This window comes from Culex quinquefasciatus, chromosome 2 (genome assembly GCF_015732765.1).
Source record: "Culex quinquefasciatus strain JHB chromosome 2, VPISU_Cqui_1.0_pri_paternal, whole genome shotgun sequence".
Taxonomy (NCBI): Eukaryota; Metazoa; Arthropoda; class Insecta; order Diptera; family Culicidae; genus Culex; species Culex quinquefasciatus.
The window spans coordinates 106,967,128-106,988,202 of record NC_051862.1 but is presented as its reverse complement, the minus strand read 5'-3'; the positions used below and the strand labels follow the sequence as shown (position 1 = coordinate 106,988,202).

Sequence of the window (21,075 nt, the reverse complement as noted above, 5' to 3'; positions counted from 1 at the left end):
CTATACAGCCGCCATCTTGGCCGCCATCTTGGTTTGAATAACATTGTCTGTTTGGAAGTCTGTAGTGGTCTTAATCGTGTTCAGAGCCCCAAGATTAGTTAAATTTGAGTAGTCGTTTGCAGGTCACATAATACCCTTTGTGTTTAGGGTTTTCTATACAGTCGCCATCTTGGCCGCCATCTTGGTTTGAATAACATTGTCTGTTTGGAAGTCTGTAGTGGTCTTAATCGTGTTCAGAGCCCCAAGATTAGTTAAATTTGAGTAGTCGTTTGCAGGTCACATAATACCCTTTGTGTTTAGGGTTTTCTATACAGCCGCCATCTTGGCCGCCATCTTGGTTTGAATAACATTGTCTGTTTGGAAGTCTGTAGTGGTCTTAATCGTGTTCAGAGCCCCAAGATTAGTTAAATTCGAGTAGTCGTTTGCAGGTCGCATAATACCCTTTGTGTTTAGGGTTTTCTATACAGCCGCCATCTTGGCCGCCATCTTGGTTTGAATAACATTATCTGTTTGGAAGTCTGTAGTGGTCTTAATCGTGTTCAGAGCCCCAAGATTAGTTAAATTTGAGTAGTCGTTTGCAGGTCGCATAATACCCTTTGTGTTTAGGGTTTTCTATACAGCCGCCATCTTGGCCGCCATCTTGAATGTCTTGCGTCTCTTTGAAAATTCCGCCTATCAACCTTTAAATTCGGATTCAGCTGGATCGATTTAGTCTAATTCATACTTTGTTGATTTTGTTTTCTTTGTTTGACAAAAAATATCCCAAAATTACAATTTTATGCTCGCTTTCCTTAGTGGCAATACCGGATTAGGCCCTTTGGCCATGTCGGTTGGAGACCACTTCACTAAAATGCTAATAACTTTTTGGGGTTAACTCGGATCGTCTTGCACTCTTCTACAAAGTTGTTGGGCATTAAATTTCACATAAGAATCTCACGTTTGGCAAATTTTGGACACTCGCAACGCCACCTACAGGGAGAATTACGAAACTGTGCCGTTTCTCCATACATTTTGACGATTTTTCCCATACAAACTTCATGCCCGAGTATCAATGGGTTAATGTTGACCGATTTCGCTCAAATTTTGCACAGAGGTTTAGAATACTCTAGGGATCAGTTTTCGGCTTGTGGAGCTGGGGGTCATTTTTTCTGGGCACCCTATGTACAGCCATCCCTCATATTCGGAACGGTTTACAGATCGGCCAATGTTCAAAAAATCATAGCAAATCGATAATTGAATTTAATGATTCGCTTTTACCTTCATTCGAAAGCTTTTCTTGCGATCTTTCGAATGCTGTACCGAACAACTGCAAATTTAACTTTTATATCAAGTTTTTGAAGAAAAGCTTTGACCCTTGAAATCCACAAATTCGGAACACTTTTTTCTTACGGATGTAAACAAACTTTGGATCTCTCCAGGAGTACATATTTGTAACAAAATAATGACTTCACACACTACAACCAGTGAAACTCAAGCTTAGTGATGTTTTATCCATGGTCTGATAACTTTTTTTGTGAAAATATCAGTTAAATTCAGGTGTTCCACAATTGTGGGAGGCACAATAATATCCCACAATCATGGAACAGGCAATTTGGAGGCAGTGTTTTGCTGCTCAGGATAAAATAGTCTTGAAATAAAGGTTTTTGTTCAAAAAGTACTACTTTTACTAGTGAAATAGCAAGAGAATGTCCAAATAAAGGTCCTAAAAATAGTAGGGTCGACAGAAAAGATGCATTTGGCATGTGATTGATAAATTATCACAAAAGTGTTCCGAATTTGTGGGTGTTCCGAATATGTGGGATGACTGTAACCATTTATTAGAATCGATGTTTATTCAAGAAATATCTTGACACTGGGAACAAAATCCTGCACATTTTATGGTTTCGAAATTTTATATTTGAGAAACCTTGCTAAATTAAAAGTAAAGAAAACTTTATGTAAGAATTCATAAATCAATTAGATTTTCCTGTAAATCTAATATTAGTCTGCACTAGAATTCAAACAAAAACATATTTGAAGCATAAAAAAATTAAGATTGAAAAAACATGAATTATTGAAATGTTTGAATATTTTTTATTGAATATCTATATTTTGAAATGATTAAAATTTATTTTTTATAAAAAATTAGGATTTTTAGCATTAATTATTTTATTATTTTTATTGTAAATCTAATCTTAGTATGAATTTTGCTACAAGAACCATATTTTACATTCAAATGAAAATAACAAAAAATGTCCTGTATACGGAGACTCTTAAAACTCCATCCAAAAAATGCTCAAGAAACAGTCAAGAAAAGATTTACGGAAAGATTTAGCTTTAGCGGTACGCAGCTGAAAAGGAACAGAACAAAAATGGCTTTGGATTTTTTTCGGGTGCAATATGTGTTGATGAGATTTTGATTTGTTTATTTAAATGCGACTGAGAATAACGTGTGAAAAAAATGTATTCGCTAAAATAATATTGAAGAATTGCCACATGAAGCCGGCTGTCAAAATGCTGAATCTTAAAATGCCGAATATGTTAAGAATGGATTTAGTTTTTTTGCTCAGAATTAAGTTTAAAATAAGAGAAAAGTCATTACAATAATCAATGGGACAATAATGGTATTTTTAAAATTTTGATATTTTTTAATATTAATTATTTTATTTATGTTTTGGTTTATGTTTTTTGTTCTATTGATTTTTTTTAAATTATTATGTTTAATTGTTATTATAAATTTTGTGATTTTTTTATTATTGTTATTTTTGATTTCTGGCTTTTCTTTGTCTTATACCAAAATATTTGAAATCTGAAATTTAGAAATTTAAAAGCAGTAAAATTTTTAAATTCTCAATTAGACCGTTGCAAATATTATTCTAAACTTTATGTTACTAAACTCTGGCCAAAGTCGAAAGGGTAGAGCAAACAATGAAAAATATAAATATTTAAATTACAAGCCATTGGTTTATCATTTTAAAAGTGTTTCAAAACCTCACTTTAAACCAGTACAGTTGTTTTGCATCATTAGTTTTCAAAATATCTAGTTACTGGCGAAAAGCTTTTTTCGTGAAAAAAAAACTTGCCGCGGTTCAACGAAATGTTACAAAAATTTTAAATATTTGTAAACGAGCTCAAACATGTCGTACATGATTATCAACGCAGAAAAAAAAAAACATTTCAAATGTGTTGTCACTGCTCCTAAAAGGACTTAATCGAAATAAGTTATGAATACAAAAATAACTGTTTTCAGTTGATTAGACTTCCATTTCCATTGAAGCTGTGAAGCTATTTAAAAAAAAAAATTGCATTTGCCCTCTGCCCCTTTTGAAAGGGTGGCAACATAAACTTTGGAAAATATTTACAATAAAATACAATTTAAAAAAAATAATAAAGAAATTTTTAAATCTTCAAAATGGAAATTCTAATCCATAAAATCAAAAAAATTTAAATGAAAAAGTTTAAAAATGAATATCAGAAATTTAACAATTTGAAAATGATGTTTAATTAATTTAATTGCAGAGTTTTTGAATCCAAGCTATAATTTTCTTTTTTTGACATTTTGAATATTTTTATCATTTTATTTCTTGCTTCAAAAATCGCAAGTTCATGCACAAAGCGAAAATTAGTTGATAATAAAGATTCACTTAGTTGATCTTTCGATTTTTGAAACATTAAATAAAAATTGGAGAGTTGCCACGGTGGAAACAAATAAATGTGACCAAAAGTAAGCATTTTGGACGAGTGGTTTCGGGAAAAAGGATTACGAAAAAGTAATAAAAATTACACACAGATATTTCTTAAGCATTTTTCTGTAAGGTCTCAGATATGTAACTAACCATATTCTAAAAACCAAAAAGATAATATTAGATGTGTATTTCTGATAATAGTCGAAATTAGATTTTTAAAACAAAATCTGAATTTTGTATAAATTATGGCATATTTTGAAAATTGTAGAAAAAATCATTTGTTAATAGTATGAAGGTCCTCAAAAAGATAAGGGATTTTAATGCAAATAAAGAAGGGTTATTAATTTTGCAGTCCAAATTCGACAAGTCGATTATCCAAAAGTTCGAAGGACTTCGGATAATCGAATCATGACCAAATTGAAATCGTTTTTTTATTTGCTTGCTTTTAACATCAAATTCGGCATCTGCAACCACATTTGAGTTAGATTTGAACAATATTTCTTGGCCACCATTTTGGCCGCCAATTTGAATCTAAAAATTCTAAATTATTTTATGTTTCTTCAGGGGTCATACTTAAGTTCGAGCCTTCTATCGGATGGGGAAGTAAAACGTCGGTCCATTTGCGTAAAAGAGATTTTGGGTGGCTCACCACACATAACCTTCGGACGCCTAGAAATGATCAGAAACTTGCAACAGAGACCACAAAAGACCCGGGGGTCGTTAAAGTGGATTACTTTTTTTTTACTTATGTTCGACTATCATAATTAAGACAACGAGATTTAAGGATTTTTGCTAAAAAATTATTAGCTTCCGAAAATGGCAATTTTTGCGCAACATAACAGGAGGTGCATTGCCAGGCAAGCTAGCACAGACATGAGTTTAAAAATTAACTATTTCTATGTAGCCCCGGATATTGCTATTTTCGAAGGCTAATAACTTTTTAGCAAAAAACCCAAAAAATAAGGTGTCTTCGGGAAAGTTTTTCCAAATTTAAAGAAGATATTAGTTATGAAAATTGGTAAGAACTGGGTAGTTATTGCGCCTTCCACAGGTCAAAAACTGAAACAGTTGCTTTTCTCCATACATTTTGACGATTTTTCCCAAACTTGGTGGTCAGTGGTCATAAAAAGCTCAAATTTGGAACTTAGGCTAGTGATCAATCTTTGATTTTAGGGGGTAGCCTCGAGAAAGCCCAGATTTGGACCACCCTAACCAATGTAATGCTAAAACTATGGGATAAATGAAATGTGACTGAATGGATCGATGTTCAAATCTGCAGCTCAATTTTTAAATATTGGATCCATAATCTACGAAAACTGAGCTCGGCAATGGACAGGCAAATTACTTCGTTTGATCAATCTATTCTTGATTCTCTATCTTACAAATTATTTCTGTGGAGAGAACACATAATCATTATTTTGAGATTTTTTTAAGGTAGTACAATTTTAAAAAAAATGGGAAAAATTTCAGGGGGGGCTGCAGCCTGGCTACGGGTCTGCTGCCAGTGATTTTTGCCGGACTTCAATTTCATTGTCTTGCAGTTTATTGATGGATGAAGTGAGGGCCCTCACTTCATCGTGGACTGCTAAAATTATGTCCGAGGGGCATTTTTCTGCTGAGGCAATTGTTTTAATTATGTCATCCCGGTGGGATGACGTAATTTCCTGGATACGGCAAAATGATTCAGCGAGTTTTTGATTCTGGTCCGAGGTGGTGTCTTCAAATGCTTTTCTGACTTCGTTTAAGGGGAAGTCCATTGCCGGTGCCTGTGTTAATACTGCCGAAAGTATTCGACTTGCGATTTCTGCAGATTTCTTAATTTCTTCCTGCAGGCCTATGATTTTATTATGCAGTTCATTAAGGGCTTCTTGGTTTGTCTTGTCATTGGTCTTGATGTGAGTCAAGATCATATGACTGCTTTCTAAATGATGCTGCATTATTTTTCTAATGTCGATTTCCATATGTAGGTTATTTCGACAAAGGCTGCATATAGGAAGTACATGTAGTTGCAAGTCGTCTTCGGAGCCACGCTTGACCCCAATACAGGCTGCGTGAAATTTTCGATTACAAATGCCCGAACAGTTCCAGAGGTATTGTTGGTCAAAGGGTGAAGAGCACGTCGGCACATAGCACTGCATTTTGCTTACGTTTGTTAATAAGTGCACACGCGACGCGCGACAAAAAATAAATAAGTTTACGTTTACGTTTGTGGACTGGGTCAGTGAAGGTAAATAAAAATAAGGTGTAGAGCGAATTAAAAAACGCGTCCGTCCGGTAAAAAGACTCAACTGCAAAGAATATGCAATATAAAAATTTGACTGGAGGCGATCCTACGACTTAAAAAAATCATGCAAATTCTCGATATGAAAATTGAATGGAGGCGCCCCTACGACTTCAAAAAAATCATACAAATTTTTTTGCTATGAAAATTTGACTGGAGGCGCCCTTATGACTTAAAAAAATTCTGCAAATTCTCGATATGAAAAATTTGACTATAGGCGTCCCTATGACTACCAGATTTTTATGAAAATTATGAAAATTTAACTGGACGCGCCCCTAAGACTTAATTTTTTTTCAATACGAATATACAATATAAAGATTTGACTGGAGCGCCTCCAGATGGTCCCCTACGTCTTAAAAATATCATGCAAATTCTCGACATTTAAAATTAGCTGCGTTGCTAGATTTGGTAACTCGCTCCCAACTGGGGCGTTACGTTTTAGTTTAGTAACGCATCCCACATTAACTGGGCAGCCCGCCGGCGGTTCGCTGGCAGACCGCCAAACCGCTCTGGCGATCCGCCAGCGTTTGATTTTTTTTATCGCGACGTTGGTCCGGCAGCGACTCACCCCGGGGTCACCCAGGTTTGCCTTGAAATGTTTCACCCGCCGTTCATCCGCCCCACATACGCCGTTTTGTATGGTTCAACCGCCCCTATAGGATGGTCCGCTAGCGGGTCGCCCTCGATACGCCTCCCATATAAAAGTTCATCCGCCTAAAAAGCCCCAACCGCCGTGGCTCGCCCTCGACCCACCTTTCATATACGGTTCGTCCGTCCCTATAAGATGGTCCGCCAGCGGGTCACCCCCGATCAGCCCCCTATATAAAGTTCATCCGCCCAAAATGCCCCAACCGCCTTGGCCCGCCCTTGATGCGCCTCTCATATACGGTTCGGCCGCCCCTGTAGGTTGGTTCTCCAGCGAGTCGCCCCCGATCCGCCCCCTATATAAAGTTCATCCGCCTAAAAAGCCACAACCGCCTTGGCTCGCCCTTGATGCGCCTTTCATATACGGTTCAGCCTCCTCTGTAGGTTGGTCCGCCAGCGGTTCGCCCCCGATCCGCCCCCTATATAAAGTTCATCCGCCCAAAAAGCCCCAACCGCCTTGGCTCGTCCTTGATGCGCCTTTCATATACGGTTCAGCCGCCCCTTTGGGATGGTCCGCCAGCGGTTCGCCCCCGATCCGCCCCCTATATAAAGTTCATCCGCCCAAAATGCCCCAACCGCCTTGGCCCGCCCTCGATTCGCCTTTCATACTTATTTCATCCGCCCAACCAGAATACCCGTTCAGGTTCCTTCAGGATTCTGATACCGTAAACTGGGGTGACTTTGATAGCCTGGGGTGACATTGATAGAAATTTGATTTGGCTACTAATTTTGATACATCCAATGTAACGGTCGCATTTTTGCATATATGTTCGATAATAAGCTATCCCTTAATGCTTACATACCGTAAACCGAGGTGACTTTGATAGGATTTCAATTTGTTTTTAGAATATATTCCAACAGGTAAGGTTTTTCTCAAGATTATTATTTTTAAAACATAACCACACAAAGTCCATGCACTATTTCGGAAAAAAAGTTTTTTCAATAATGTTTAGAAAAATAGTTACCGTAATCTGGGGTGAATCGGGACTACAATCTGAATAGGGACAGCAGTTTATAGAGCACTTAAAGCTTTTAAATAAGGAAATGGATGTACATATTTTGTTGGCCTGAGTCTGTTCTAACCGAAACCAACCAGAAAAATCAAAATATTGTGTTCCAACATGGTTAAAACTGCTGTCCCAATTCGCCCCATGTGTCCCGATTGACCCCAGTTTACGGTACGCTAAAAAATCTTAGTTTTAATTCCGGGGTGACTTTGATAGTAATAGTTTTTCTTGTTTAAATCATATTTAAGATGTTCAAACTTTATTTGTACGCTAAATGTACCATCACTAAAGTAGCTGATATAGTTTTTAAGAAAAAAAATCTATGTTTATATTTAGTTAACTAAGTGTATAAGCTTTTTAGCAAAATACATATAAATTTTAGGTAAAATTGTTAAAAAGTCGGAATTTTGCCTGAGATTTGTTAAAACTAGTTTTGTTTGTAAAATTATCGATTTATTTTGCATTTTATACTGAATTCGAAGCACGAATCACAAGTTTTCACATTTTACATGAAATTTGTTCAACTGAAATTACCTATAAATTTGGAGATTTTTTTAAATTGTGTTTCAAAAACGCATATTATTTATTATTTACAAACTTTTTTAATCTTCTCCTAGTGGAAAATTGTCCAAAGAATCCGAAAATGCATTCCGTTTTCCGATTAAAAATCATGTTCATTGAGAAAATCAAGACACTTTGAGAAGTTTAAAATAATTACTTTCATCAACATTTTCTTAACTATAGTTAACTAACTATTTAAACTTGTCAACTTTGAACACATCTCTACCACGGTCAGTATGTTTCTAAACCATTCGTTACGTAATTTAATTGTACTCTTCATTTTGCGGAAAAATCGCAAACCTATCAAAGTCACCCCGTTTTACGGTACTCAATATTCTCAAAAATGTTTAGATATTAATTTGACGGACATTTGAAAAACCTATCAAAGTCACCCCGGGCTATCAAAGTTACCCCAGTTTACGGTAGTGTTTTTTCAAGTTCATCTAAAACTGAAAAAAACACAAATTGCCTTATATAGAATTGCAGATCTTTGTAGATGTAGAAAACAAAAATATGAAGAAAAAAAACATAATTTTCAACATAATTTTGTTCTCAATACATCTACGTGCGTTGTTAGTTCACTGAGGTGAAATGATGAAAAAAATAAAGAAACAAAATAATATATTGATTAGCAAACTTGATGCGAAGATTTTTCATTTCCTGGAAATGAAAATAATTCTTAAACTAATTCTTAAAAACTAAATTATTTTAAATGTTCATGTATTATTGTTACTTCCATATAAACAGGCAACGTATTGACCCAAGTAGCACTCATAACTTGTCGACTGTTGAATAACAGTTAGACAGCTGTTTTGGATCAACATACGTGAAAAAATGTCAACGTTAGTTAAATAACCGTTTGCTTCACTACTTGTATAACTGACCTATGTAACTCATGATATGTGTGCCATACAAGTGTTAAAACACAGTCAACTTCACTCTTTTCCAACTTTTACACACAACATAGGGAATATGCACTCGCTCCTAACTCCATCCAATTTGCTGATTTACACTGTTTAAACAACTTATTTTGGAACAACTTCGATAGAAACTTGCTTGCTCACTTCCGTTTGAGGTATTTATCACTTGATTTCAGTCGAAAACGCTTTTTATGAGCTGTAATTAAACGTCAAAATGCTGATATGCCAAGATGCTGTTCCCTCATCTGCAATGTTTTCCTCGAAAACAGTTTGTTGAATAAGAATAATATTACACTGTTTGCCACACTGCTTATCTAACATTGTCATGTGACGGCATCTTCTGAAAAATGGGCGTGGCCAACCATTCTATAAATAACCTTAGGTTTTCTCGCTAACAACACAAATGTTCTCGGAGAATAGATTTTATAACGGATGCTCAACATACATATTCAACTTGACATTGCGAGTTGTTAGGTGGTGTAAATTTGTACATGAGGAATTCAGAGTTTCAATAATGATTATTTATTTATTGAAGATTACAGTAGTTTTGATTGTTGACCGATTAATTTGTAAACATATCGCTGGTAAAAGCTACAAAAATTATCAGCTTATAGAGTTTATGATAGAGAAAACAATAAATCAAAATCATACCGATTTTCAATATTACTCCGTGGTACGGTAATCGAAATGACAGTTAAAACGGTTTGTTATAACAAAGTTATATAGTGTAGTTATATCAACTGACTTGAAACAAACTTATATAACTTCAACAGCCTTCGTTGGAGTTAAGTTCTTTTGCTTACAAAACAGACAGCAGCCTTCTTATTGACGCTTGGGCCAGCTTGTTTACTATGAAGCCCCGTGGAGAGATGTGGAAGCGCGCCTGGACCTGCCGTGGAGAACAACAAGTCGTCGAAGTCATCGGATCGAATCTTGAGAATGAGGAAGTTCATCAAAAAAGGAAAATCTAAAAGTTCGCCGTGCAAGGAATTTTCACACTTCACGTAGACTGCGCGCCACGATTGTTTTTCTTTTTTTACATTCAATTTCGAATTATTTTAAATAAATCAGGCAGAAACAAGCGTACTTTTTATTAGCTTCGTCGTTGATTGAAATTCTAATAAGAAATGTTTGTTTACATGTATGTTAGTCAACGGTTAGACAGCTGTTTTCAAACTAATTTTCCTTTTCAGTGTGCGCTTTGATTTGACAGCACAGCCGTAAACCACGCCTCCTTTTTTTCGTTGAATCTCTTGTTAGCTAGCACAGTGTTGTCAAATACAATTGTACAACTTACTCTGATAATTTGCATCTTGTTCTGGCAAGTTATACAACAGAAAAAAGTGCGCTTTTTCCAGCTCACAGGAGTTGTAGAACAAGTTGTGACAACCAGACGGATTGGTTATACAACCAGTTAGGAAATACGTTTATCTGACAAAGTGTGTTGCTTGGGGAATGTTAACAATTCATACTCTAATCTAAGCAAACACAAGCGCAGCTAATCCAAAGAAAGTATCCTAGTAGATTACACCCCATGTTCTTTCTTGTCATTCAATTTGATCATATATTGTATGGGGGAATGGTAGATATGAATATAAAAATAAATCTTACAGCGAAAAGATAAATACAAATAAGCAGTAATTTTAAAGATGATTCCGGGAAGCTGCAAAATAAACAACTATAATTAAAAAGACAAATGCTCCAGATGGTTCCATTGCTGAAAGAAAAGGAATAGGATAAGGAAGGATATAAACATTTAAATAAATCATCTAGTGAATAGATAAATGTAGGCATTACAATTGAAGAAGATTCCCGAAAGCTAGAAGAAGAATAATTATATTTTAAAGAAAAATTCTTCAGATGGTTGCTATTGCTATTTCAGTAACTGTCGTTAGTTCATGAAATTTGATCATATATGGTATGGAGGAATGGTAGAAAAAAGGACAAGGAATAGGAATGATATAAACATTCAAATAAATCAAATGAAGAATAGATAAATACATATAAGCGGTTCATTTATAAATGATCCAGGAAGCTGTAAAAAAAAATTATACACAATTTTAAATGATACTGTTGCCACTGAACTGATAATTGAAAATAATTGAAATTACTTCCTACCCACGTCCTGCACAATGCACACCTAAAAAACGTCAAACAAAAGAAAGACAAAAATCGTTGCTGCACCACTAATTGCCTCCACTGCTGGCACTGAACCCGCAACATTAACTTTATTTGAGTAAACATTGGCACAAAATCCGCTTTTTAAATGCCACCTCGATACTCTTCAAGAGGTTTCCCTGGAAAAGATATACTTTTTACCAAAATGTATGCCAAATTTCCATACAAACATACAAAAAAGAACAAATCAAATCATAACAACAATAAAACATATCAAATTTTAAGTATTCCAAATGATTGCACATCTGCCAACAATATTTATAAGAGGTGTCACATAAATTACACCAACAATAACGATTATTCTTGCAAAACAACCTTCAATCACCATTTCAAACGCACTTTCAACTGTTTGTTTACATAAGTAAACAATCTAAACAACACAACACTTCTCCCAACACAAACTTAACAACGAAAATCAGCAGCCGCCGATTAAATAACAACAGCCACCGAAGCTCGTTGAAAACTGACTGAAATGTCAAATTCGAAATAAATTCCTTCAGATGCAAACCGCCACGGCAATTAGCCTTTGGCTCGCCGCGGCGATTGAGGGGCGAACGATATTGAAACATTTCAGCGATCAGTTTGAACCGCCCAGGCGATGCGCCCATGGCACGCCAAGGCGGTTGGAGGGCGGACGAAATTGAAAAATTTCAAATGTCAAATTTCAACCGCCCAGGCGGCCCGCCCTCGGTCCGCCAGGGCGGTTCTAGGGCGGACCACACGATCAGTAACGGCCGCCGATGCGTAACGTCCACACTGAGTTAATGTGGGAAGACACGCACCAAATTAGGGAAACTTTGCTTTTGATCGTCGCCACCTATGGGAGGATAGCAGAAACCCTATTTTGCACCGTTTCGTTCGAAATAAATGACAAATTTAAACAAATTGTGTTCGGTTTGAAATTAAAACCAATTGGGAAGCATCTCCTGTGTAAATTTTTTGAAGCTCAATTTGTCCTTGAAAATTAACAAGAAAGAGAGCAAAATGAAAAAGTCTTTTGTAGTAAAATTTGGGAGAAAACTAAGATTGCCCGTTCGTACAAGCGATGAAGACTGACTCTCGTACACTTTGGCAGAACTCGTGACACGCGCCGGCGCTCAACCGTACGCCTGAGCCGGTAACGCCTCGCCTCGCCTCACACGCTTCAAGAATCGGCCCGCCTTCGCCGATCGGTCCAGCCGACATCGGACCGGAATTGTCGACACATCGTGGGAGTACCGCAACAAACCGCAAGTAACGAACTCCATAGGGACGGTTAGGAACCGGATAGGGAAATAGGGACGTTTAGCGGTCAGAAGGTGTAGGGAAAAAGGATTAAGATCACACCTGGACTGAATTTGAATTGTCCACGCAAAAGATGGAGGTTTTTTAGCTTGGCTTTTCCTCCAAATAAAAAAATATAATCAAAACTACAAAAGTTTCTGGCCTCAGTTTTTTTTTCATTTAATCTGAGAGATAATATTTAAACTTTATTCTTTTCTTTTAATACAAATACATACAAATTTAGTCGGTCCTTAGTGACTTTGGGTCGAAGTCAGTTGGTAAATCATACTCAAATATCGCAATAATTCAGTTCTACAAATAAATACACAAATATCGGCTCAAATCTTGGTTTTCTTTCACAATTTTCAATAGTACAAAATCTTAGTTTTCGGTCTTTTGGGTTAGTTTGATGAACATTTTGGTTGGTGCCACTCCATTTTAGCCTGCCCGAAGAGAGAGATTCTAGCCGGACCTCCAACTGCGACAACAGCCTTCCGTTTGGAAGTGGCGCTTAAGCTGTTGAACGTTTCGTGTGCAACGCAGAATCGTTACATCCGCTTACAAAGCGGACAACGTAACCATTCGGCTAAGCACTGACACCGGCAAGTGAAACAAGAACATAAATTATGAAACGTCTGTGCACTTTATTTATTATTCATAATCTGACAGTAGACAACTTCGTTTTCTTCTTTGTTTTTTTGACTTGTGTGTAATCAATGTTGCACTATAAAATGCGTTGCATACAATCTTGCATCAAAGAAACTAGAGTGTGCAGGGTACACTTGGCGGCGCCACCATCGCGGCTGAAAATACTTGACTTAAAAATATAGAATACCGTCATCTGGGGTGAATCGGGACTACAGTCTAAATAGGGACGGTAGCTCAAAATTTCGAAAGGAAATAAATCTAGATTATTATTTTTCAAAAAGGTCCTATAAACATATGAAACACAATAGCGCATAGAATTGCAACCCATTGATAGTCAGTCATTGGTCAGATGTCATTCATGAGAATGTTTTGTGCAGTGATTGGATGGTTTAGCGTTCTGTAAAAGTAGACCATCATGATTTTGGAAGTGGCGGATGCTACACAGCCCAGCTCCTTTCAACGTATTTTGGTTTGAATTTTTACACACGTTTTTCAATGATGTTTGTTCAATTATGTACATTTGTTCTCTGTGGTAAAGGGTTGACACATTGGTAGAACAAAAAAACATGCAGAACATGCAAACAAAGAAAAAAAACTCTAAATTTAAAAAGATCGTTCGTTGGATTAAAAGTTCGCGTTGGTGAATATTCGTAGAAAGTTCAAACTTTTTAATTTAAAAGTTGGAAAGTTGTTGATACTACCTTGCATTTCTGGAACAAAATCGTTGTATCGGTAAAAGTTTTTTGCTTTTAATTTAAGAAGAAACTTTTTATGGCATGAATAAATAACATTTAACATTACTGTGATGATTTTCGAAAAATGTGATGGATTTTATTTCAATATTTTAATATTAAAACAGTTGCTTCCGTTTTTTTGTATTCAACGCATCTGCTCATGGTAGGCAAACTTCCGCGTCCAAGCTGAACCGATTCTTACGGTACGCCACCGGTCACGTCCGAAGGCCCCATGCTGAGTAGGTTACGGATGGACGTTTCGTTGGGCAGCAACATCGCGGCCTTCATTTTGGAGCGCGACAGCGTTGTAGAGAACAGGGTGGTCTCGTTGCCGGCCATCATCAGGACAGGCTTGGAGGTGTTGGCCATTGGTTGTTGATTCGGGAAGGGAAGTCGACGTTTTTCGGCTGGGAAGTAAAGCGCCTGAACGGATAGTTCCCGATCACTTCGTCCTCCTTCGAGAAAGACACAGATGTTCCAACTCGCCGTCAAAGTTCATCCCGCCGAAGCTGCGTTTGTGGGCGGTAGTTGCTGAAAGAGTTTGAAAGTAAATTAAATTGGTGAGACACTGAACACATTCTCAATACTCACCGGTGACTTCTTCGGTATTCCAGGTAGATGTTCTTGATCAGGTTCGTCGGATCTCGCTCCAACCTCTGGAAGTAATCCGAGTACGTCAACTCCAGGACTTGCGGCTTTCGTACAGACGGTCCATCCAAAACTGGTGCAAAGTGTTCTTCTGGATGTTTAGGTAATAATCGTCAAACATGTCCCGCAACGAGAAATGTACTGCGGACCCTCAGGACATCCCACACCGAGGGGCGCGACAATAGTAAAAAAAATCAATAATTTAATAAATTAACTGCTGAAATTAATTAATTAACGAGATATTAACGATTGTTTACGATCAAAACATCGCCACCTCTTTTTCCACCACATTGATTTGACAGTTTGACATTGCGAGCGTTGTTGTTGTTGTGTTGGGTGCAATTTGTTTGTCGCCGAAAAGTCGATCTTGCGGGAATGCTTTCTCCCGGTGATGGTCCATCGTGAGATCACTCCGGTGGACATTCCGGAGGCGGAGACACTATATTGGTGCAATAGTTGGAGGCAGTGGCGGGGGCCGGCTCATCGGTCGCAAGAATAACTACAACCGAGGTGGTTGCTACAACAATCGCGACGGCGTTGGCAGTGGTGGACATCCGGATCAACAGCAGCACCTGCAGCAGGAGTTGTTTGCCTAGGTGAGCGTTTGATTGCGGCAGGTGATTGTATCACTAACTTCGGTGAAACGTGTGCACAATCCGGCAGGTTTGCTCCTTTTTTATGTGTACATAATTGATACTCGTTTCAGGATCATTTGCCAACCAATGAGTTTCCGAAAAGTGGTAGTGACAGCCTTCCCGTCGGCAAACCTTCAACGATGATGTTCCGCAGCAGCAACACCACCACCAGCAACGGGTGGCAACTGGCATAATGGTTCTCGGGCGGTCCCAGAGTTTTCTTGATAACCGTCAGCCGAAAAATGACTCTAGCAGGAAACCCTGGCCAACGGGGGTGGATTTGCGGTGGATACAGGAACAGATGTGGGTGGGTAGAGGCTGGAATGACTGCGACGGAAGGATCAGTCTACTCCCAAACTCGCCAACGCGCCGGACGATCGGAAAAAGGCCCGGTAGTTAAAGGTACTCAACGGCCGCTCGAATATCGCATCAAGGTGACCAGAATATGGTGAATAAAATTGCTTTGAAATATAAACTAAGGTTTAAAATAACTTGTATTTATTTACAACAATGGTGTTCGCGTACGCTTCGTACTCCCCGGAGCGATTCAGCCTGCCATCGTGGTGCTGCATCTTTTTCTGGTTCTGCTGGTAATTTTGCAGTTTTTGGGCTGCTGCTGACAGGGATTCTGACCCTGTTGCTGCTGTTGATGATAACGGTGGTGATTCAACACCGGATGATTTTACTGAACCTCCTGAACCAGCCGCTGGTTTAAGTGCAACGGCGGCAACCATTGAACGGCCCGAGCGGTTTAGGCTTTCAGGATTGTTGTGATATTTACTTGTAGAGTCAAAACAGATCAGTAAACTTCACTTATTTGTATATTACACTTTTTGAAGATTTCATTTTTGCGGTAACACTCTCAACTTTTACGCGCACGATCACATCACTCAACTTTTTGTTGCTAATTTCATTAAGACTTTCGTCGAGCCAATTCTCTACGTTGAAGCCAGACTTGTCCTCCAGACCTCTTCGCCGAGCCATGCCAGACCCCGAACTCCTAAGTCCCGGGTGGACTCTTCACTGCGACTAAGTCTCGACGGACTCTTCACGGCGGCTAAGTCCCGGGTGGACTCTTCACAGCGGCTAAGTCCGGCGGACTCTTCACAGCGGCTAAGTCCCGGCGGACTGCGGCCTCCACCGCTAAGTCCGGCTGGACTGGGGCCTCTGCTACTGGTGGCTGCTGGCGGGTCCGGCTGGTCTGGGGCTTCTTCAGGATCTGGAACTGGACTGGGCTTGAACTGGCTGGAACTGACTGGAACTAACTGGAACTAACTGGAACTAACTGGAACTAACTGGAACTAACTGCCCTCCTCAAGAATTTTGGGGTTTTTATAGTCAGTCCCCGAAAACTCTACTAAATTTTGTTCTGCTAAAAGTGGTCCGTTTCGATGAGAAGCATCGATGAACCTCATGAATTAAATTATGCAGACCTCTGCAATTCTTCATGACTTTCCGTATGGTGTAGTGAGTACACCTCAAAATCGGAAGTCATGGGTTCGAACCATTGTCGTGAAACTTTAAATTATGTTATTGGAATATCAAAATTATGTTTCTAAAACATTCTCAAAAATGTTGGTCAATAATGAGAAGGTCCAAATCTCCATTGAACAAACATGCCAATGAATTTGGTTAAGCCAAACCCTCAATTTCCCCTGTAGAATAACATCGCACATTCATAATTGAAAGCTTAACCATTTTTTTGATTGCCTAACAATTGGCGAAATTTAATAAAGGGCTCTTCAGGTGAGGATGACTCATGATCCACACCTGTACATAAGCTTAATTATTTGTCGCGCAACGCGAGTCGACGGGTTGAATTATTTATGCTTGCGTAAGCGCGCATGGTCAAAACTGTCTTGAGGTTCGAAAAATGGACAAATTTAATGATTTAAATTTGAGGTCGTTGCATTCCCCCACACTTACCAGCTAGATGTTTGTATTCTTGAAAAGCATTAAGAACATCTATCGAAAGTTATTTGTAGGTTGAAATAATATTTCCAAAGTCAATAATTTAAATTGTGTAAAACTTACTTTGCAAAAATTCATAAAAAGATACTTTAATGGCTGGCTATAAAAAAAAAATGATTTAAAAAAATGGTTCGGGTAATCTCCCCCACACTTATCAGCTAGATGATCGTCTGAAAGAAATGATCATCTATGGAAAGAATATTGTCGGGTGTAGTGATCGTGCGGTTTACAATTTGTTCTTCTTGTGCTTTCTTGTAAATTGCTTTATAATTATAATTGCTCTTTTGGTTATTCTACTGTAAAATTATTTTCATTACTCTTTTGATCTTGAAAAAAAAAACGAAACTATTGGCACTACGCCCCCCGGGGCATGGCCTTCCTCTAACGTGGGATTTCTGCTCCAGCGCCTCTGACGAGACAGGAGAAACCGGGACCGACGTTTTACTTCACCATCCGATAGAAGCTCGGTGGATAAGGCGGGAATCGAACCCGCGTCTCATAGCATCATCGGGATCGGCAGCCGAAGCCGCTACCCCTGCGCCACGAGATCTTTTGATCTTCTGTCCTGTTAAATTACTTGAATTACTGGTTTGAACTTCTCTTGTAAAAATATTTTCGTTGGAACTGATTTAAATATTGTCGCTCTGGCACTAAATCGAACTGAGCGATTTCCACTCTCGCCGCGCTTTTTCTCTCCGCCTTTTTCTGTATAGCTTACTTCGGTATTACTCGATCAGTGTGTAAGCCAAGTTTGTTGTGATTCCTCCATTTTGTTTTGATTGGCGAAAACTTATGTTGATGGATTTTAGCTAATTTAATAAAAAACGAAAGGAAATATGTACTTTTTTTACTTGCATAAATGGCCAATAAACCTGCATTTGAAATTAATTTTCATTATCTCTCCTAAAAAAAAAATCATTGCATTTTTCCCACTGTAAGCAAAATTTGTTGTTGTTGTAGAACTGTGTTGATCGGCTGGTTGTTATCGTCTTCGTCTTCCATCAAAAATCGTCTTTATCGTGAGGCTATTCATTCCACAGTGACTTGGTCAATTGGTCAGTTTTCGAGGCTAAGGTGTTGAATTTCGTCGATTAGTGCAATTGTCGTTTCCATCATGAATTATGTTTCATAACTCAACTGTGAGTTGACTGTGGTCAATTTTGAGAGTGCATTGCTGAGTATTGTGAATTGTTCGTAAATCCAGTATTTTTGTCCAAAATTGACTTTTCCAGTTGATTTGCATCTTTGGCTTTCTCGAATAATTGACATCGGTTGATGTAATTCTTTTTTCAAATGTTGAGGACATGTTGTTTGTCCAAAATTGTCTTTTCGTGTAATTTGCAACTTTGGCTTTTGTAAATTGATGACATCGGATGATGTTATCATTTGTTTATCATGATCTTCTCCTTTTCAATAGTTTCAGACGTGCAGTATGATCTCAACTTGCATTTTTGTTCCATAATTGATGTTTCGCATTTCAATCATCTTTACTTCGCTCAATTCCACATTTCGATTTAGTAATTTGTTTTACGTAGATGTCTCGTTACTAAACTTGCGTTTTAATTCGACTTGATCCTCATTGATATGACCTTTTACAACAACATCAACACCGTTACCTGTCCAACCTCCCGCATGACTTTGCCACTCACCATCTTGCCATCACAAACTTCTGCATACGAACGCGCAGAACTTCTCAGCATACGAACGCGTCGGTCATCCTTGTGTCTCTGCCATATTTTACTTCAGTTTTTTAGTTTTGTTTCTTCCACAAAATTTCTTACTTGTTTTCTTCGCATGAACAATTTTTTATAATTTTCAGGAATCTATCATTTAATTTCTGTGCAAAATTGAAATTCAAATTTACTTACAATCTTAAAATCTTGTTGATATTTTTATATGAAATCAATTCTATTATTTTTAATACAAAAAAAAAATCAGTTCTAATTGACTATTATTTTTATACTTGATTAAAAAAAATTACTCTATAAAGTTTTTCATTGATCTATACATCCTATCATCTTGTCATTGCAATACTGCGCATGTTAAAATATCCTTTCTGTTCTTCCAACTTTTTATGAAATCTGTACATCACTTTGTGTTTTCAAATTTTTCAAACCCATTGAATTAATTTGTTTATTTGAGCAATTCGCAACAAAGCTGAATTTGCACGAAAGTAGTTGGTTCAATATTCATGTAGAAATTTTCTGAAATTTTATCCTTCTGAATTCTTTACAGTTTAAAGTTGTTTTTCCCTTGAAGTACTGCTGCACATTTGCTTCCATCTTAGAACTCCTCACATAACATTTTCTTCAATTTAACGTTTTTTTTACACTACCCAAGTAACCAGAAGCACTAAATCAAAACTCTAAATCCACTCTAAATAAACTTTCCCGATGCTATGACACTTTAAATAGCCTTTCCCAATGTTACGAAACATTTATAGCTTGAAACATTATTACCTACTGTATAATGACATATAGAACAGCCAATTAAAGTTTCAAAGCATTTAGCCCAATAATGTTTCGAAGCATTAATGGTAAGCTTTATATATCAATGTAAAGTGGGCTTTTAAAGTTACATCACACTTTGACATTTCTTCAAATGTTTCAAAACACTAACTCAACATTAGTGAGGGCAAAGAAAGTTTGGCAGTATTTGGTGGTATTTTTGTTGATGCAGGAAAAATCGTTTGGAGGAGGTCCAGGTTTTGCTCGGACGAGATCGTGTTCGATACCTTCGTCCACGTTACGGATCTTTTGGGCAAGCAACTATCTGGCGGGGCACCGGTGGCATGAAGGTCAAGGCTGATCGTGACGAGGCTCGCCCTACGCTGCTATGTGGCCGCTTTGTAAGTCCCTCGGAATCACCGTGCTGCACATGAAGCTGCGTGCCGCCGGCGAAAACTGCACCAAGACCCCGGGACCTGGTGCGCAATCAGCGCTCCGTGCCCTGGCCCGTTCGTCGATGAATATTGTGAAGATTGACAATATTTTGTAAAGGTTTGAAGTGTATTGATTAATAAATACTTTGTTTCAACCTGTCTAGTGTATTCTTTTTTCATGCAACTAACTGAAGGAAGACTCTATCGACAAGAATCATACGTGTAAACATATTTCAGGACGGACGAGACGGTTGGCGCATGGCATCTAGGTGGAACATCTCAGAACATTAAATCAACATGCAGTTTAGAATCTCGAATGAAGCACAACACAGCAAAAAAACACAAACAAGCTTTCAAAAACCGTCATCCCAGCGTGAAAAGCACTCCCAAGAGAGAAAGAGAGAGCTGCGCGCAAAGCTTTTTTTTCTATTTCAAGTACTGTCGGTAAGGTAGTATTTTGACGTTTTACCGAGGTATAACTTTATATCAACTCTACCCGTCGCCACTTCCAAATTTGAGCTCATTCTGACCACGGGAACCCCTCCCTCCAATCGCTTAAAGTTTGTATGGGAAAAATCGTCAAAATGTATGGAGAAAAGCAACTTTTTTACTTTTTTACCTGCGTAAGGCGCCATAGTTATCCGATTCTTACCATTTCTCAAATGTAGAACCTTCATTAAATTTAGAACAACTTTCCCGAAGACACCATACACAGCAAAAAATCCGATGGTAAAATCGCATGCAAAAGCATGCACATCACCTTCGTCAAAATAAACACTTAATATTACACACTTAATGTACAATTTTTGCAAACACAAAAAAAAGTTGCAACCGACGGGATTCAAACCCAACACCAACAGTAAGGACTGGCGCCTTAGCCCACTCGGCCATCAGACCGATGAAAAGCTGTTAAGATAAACGCATATATGAGCTTGACATTTCGGTTAAGTAGGTTTCCCATACTGATGGGCTACATATTTCAGGGTGTAATATTACACAGAATTTCATAAAATAATGCAACATTTATTTTACACCCAG

At 37.9% G+C, this 21,075-nt stretch overlaps 1 protein-coding gene and 1 pseudogene across 7 annotated transcripts in view; both read left to right on the top strand.

The window, feature by feature from the left end:
• The window catches only part of LOC119768052, a 170,588-nt gene that overhangs the window by 44,916 nt on the left and 104,597 nt on the right, over nt 1-21,075 (top strand). For 2 of the 7 annotated variants that reach the window (XM_038258393.1, XM_038258396.1), the window contains exon 3: nt 12,333-12,490. The exons of 3 other annotated variants lie outside the window; for them this stretch is intronic. Coding sequence is in view for 1 of the 4 variants with exons in the window: in XM_038258390.1 (XP_038114318.1) it covers nt 20,335-20,481 (147 nt within the window). In the remaining 3 variants the exon portion in view is untranslated. Of the gene's footprint in view, nt 1-12,332; nt 12,491-20,274; nt 20,482-21,075 lie in introns of all 7 variants that reach the window. 2 more of the 7 variants (XM_038258390.1, XM_038258394.1) reach the window with 2 other exon arrangements.
• Nucleotides 19,674-20,266, top strand: LOC6042137 (annotated as a pseudogene).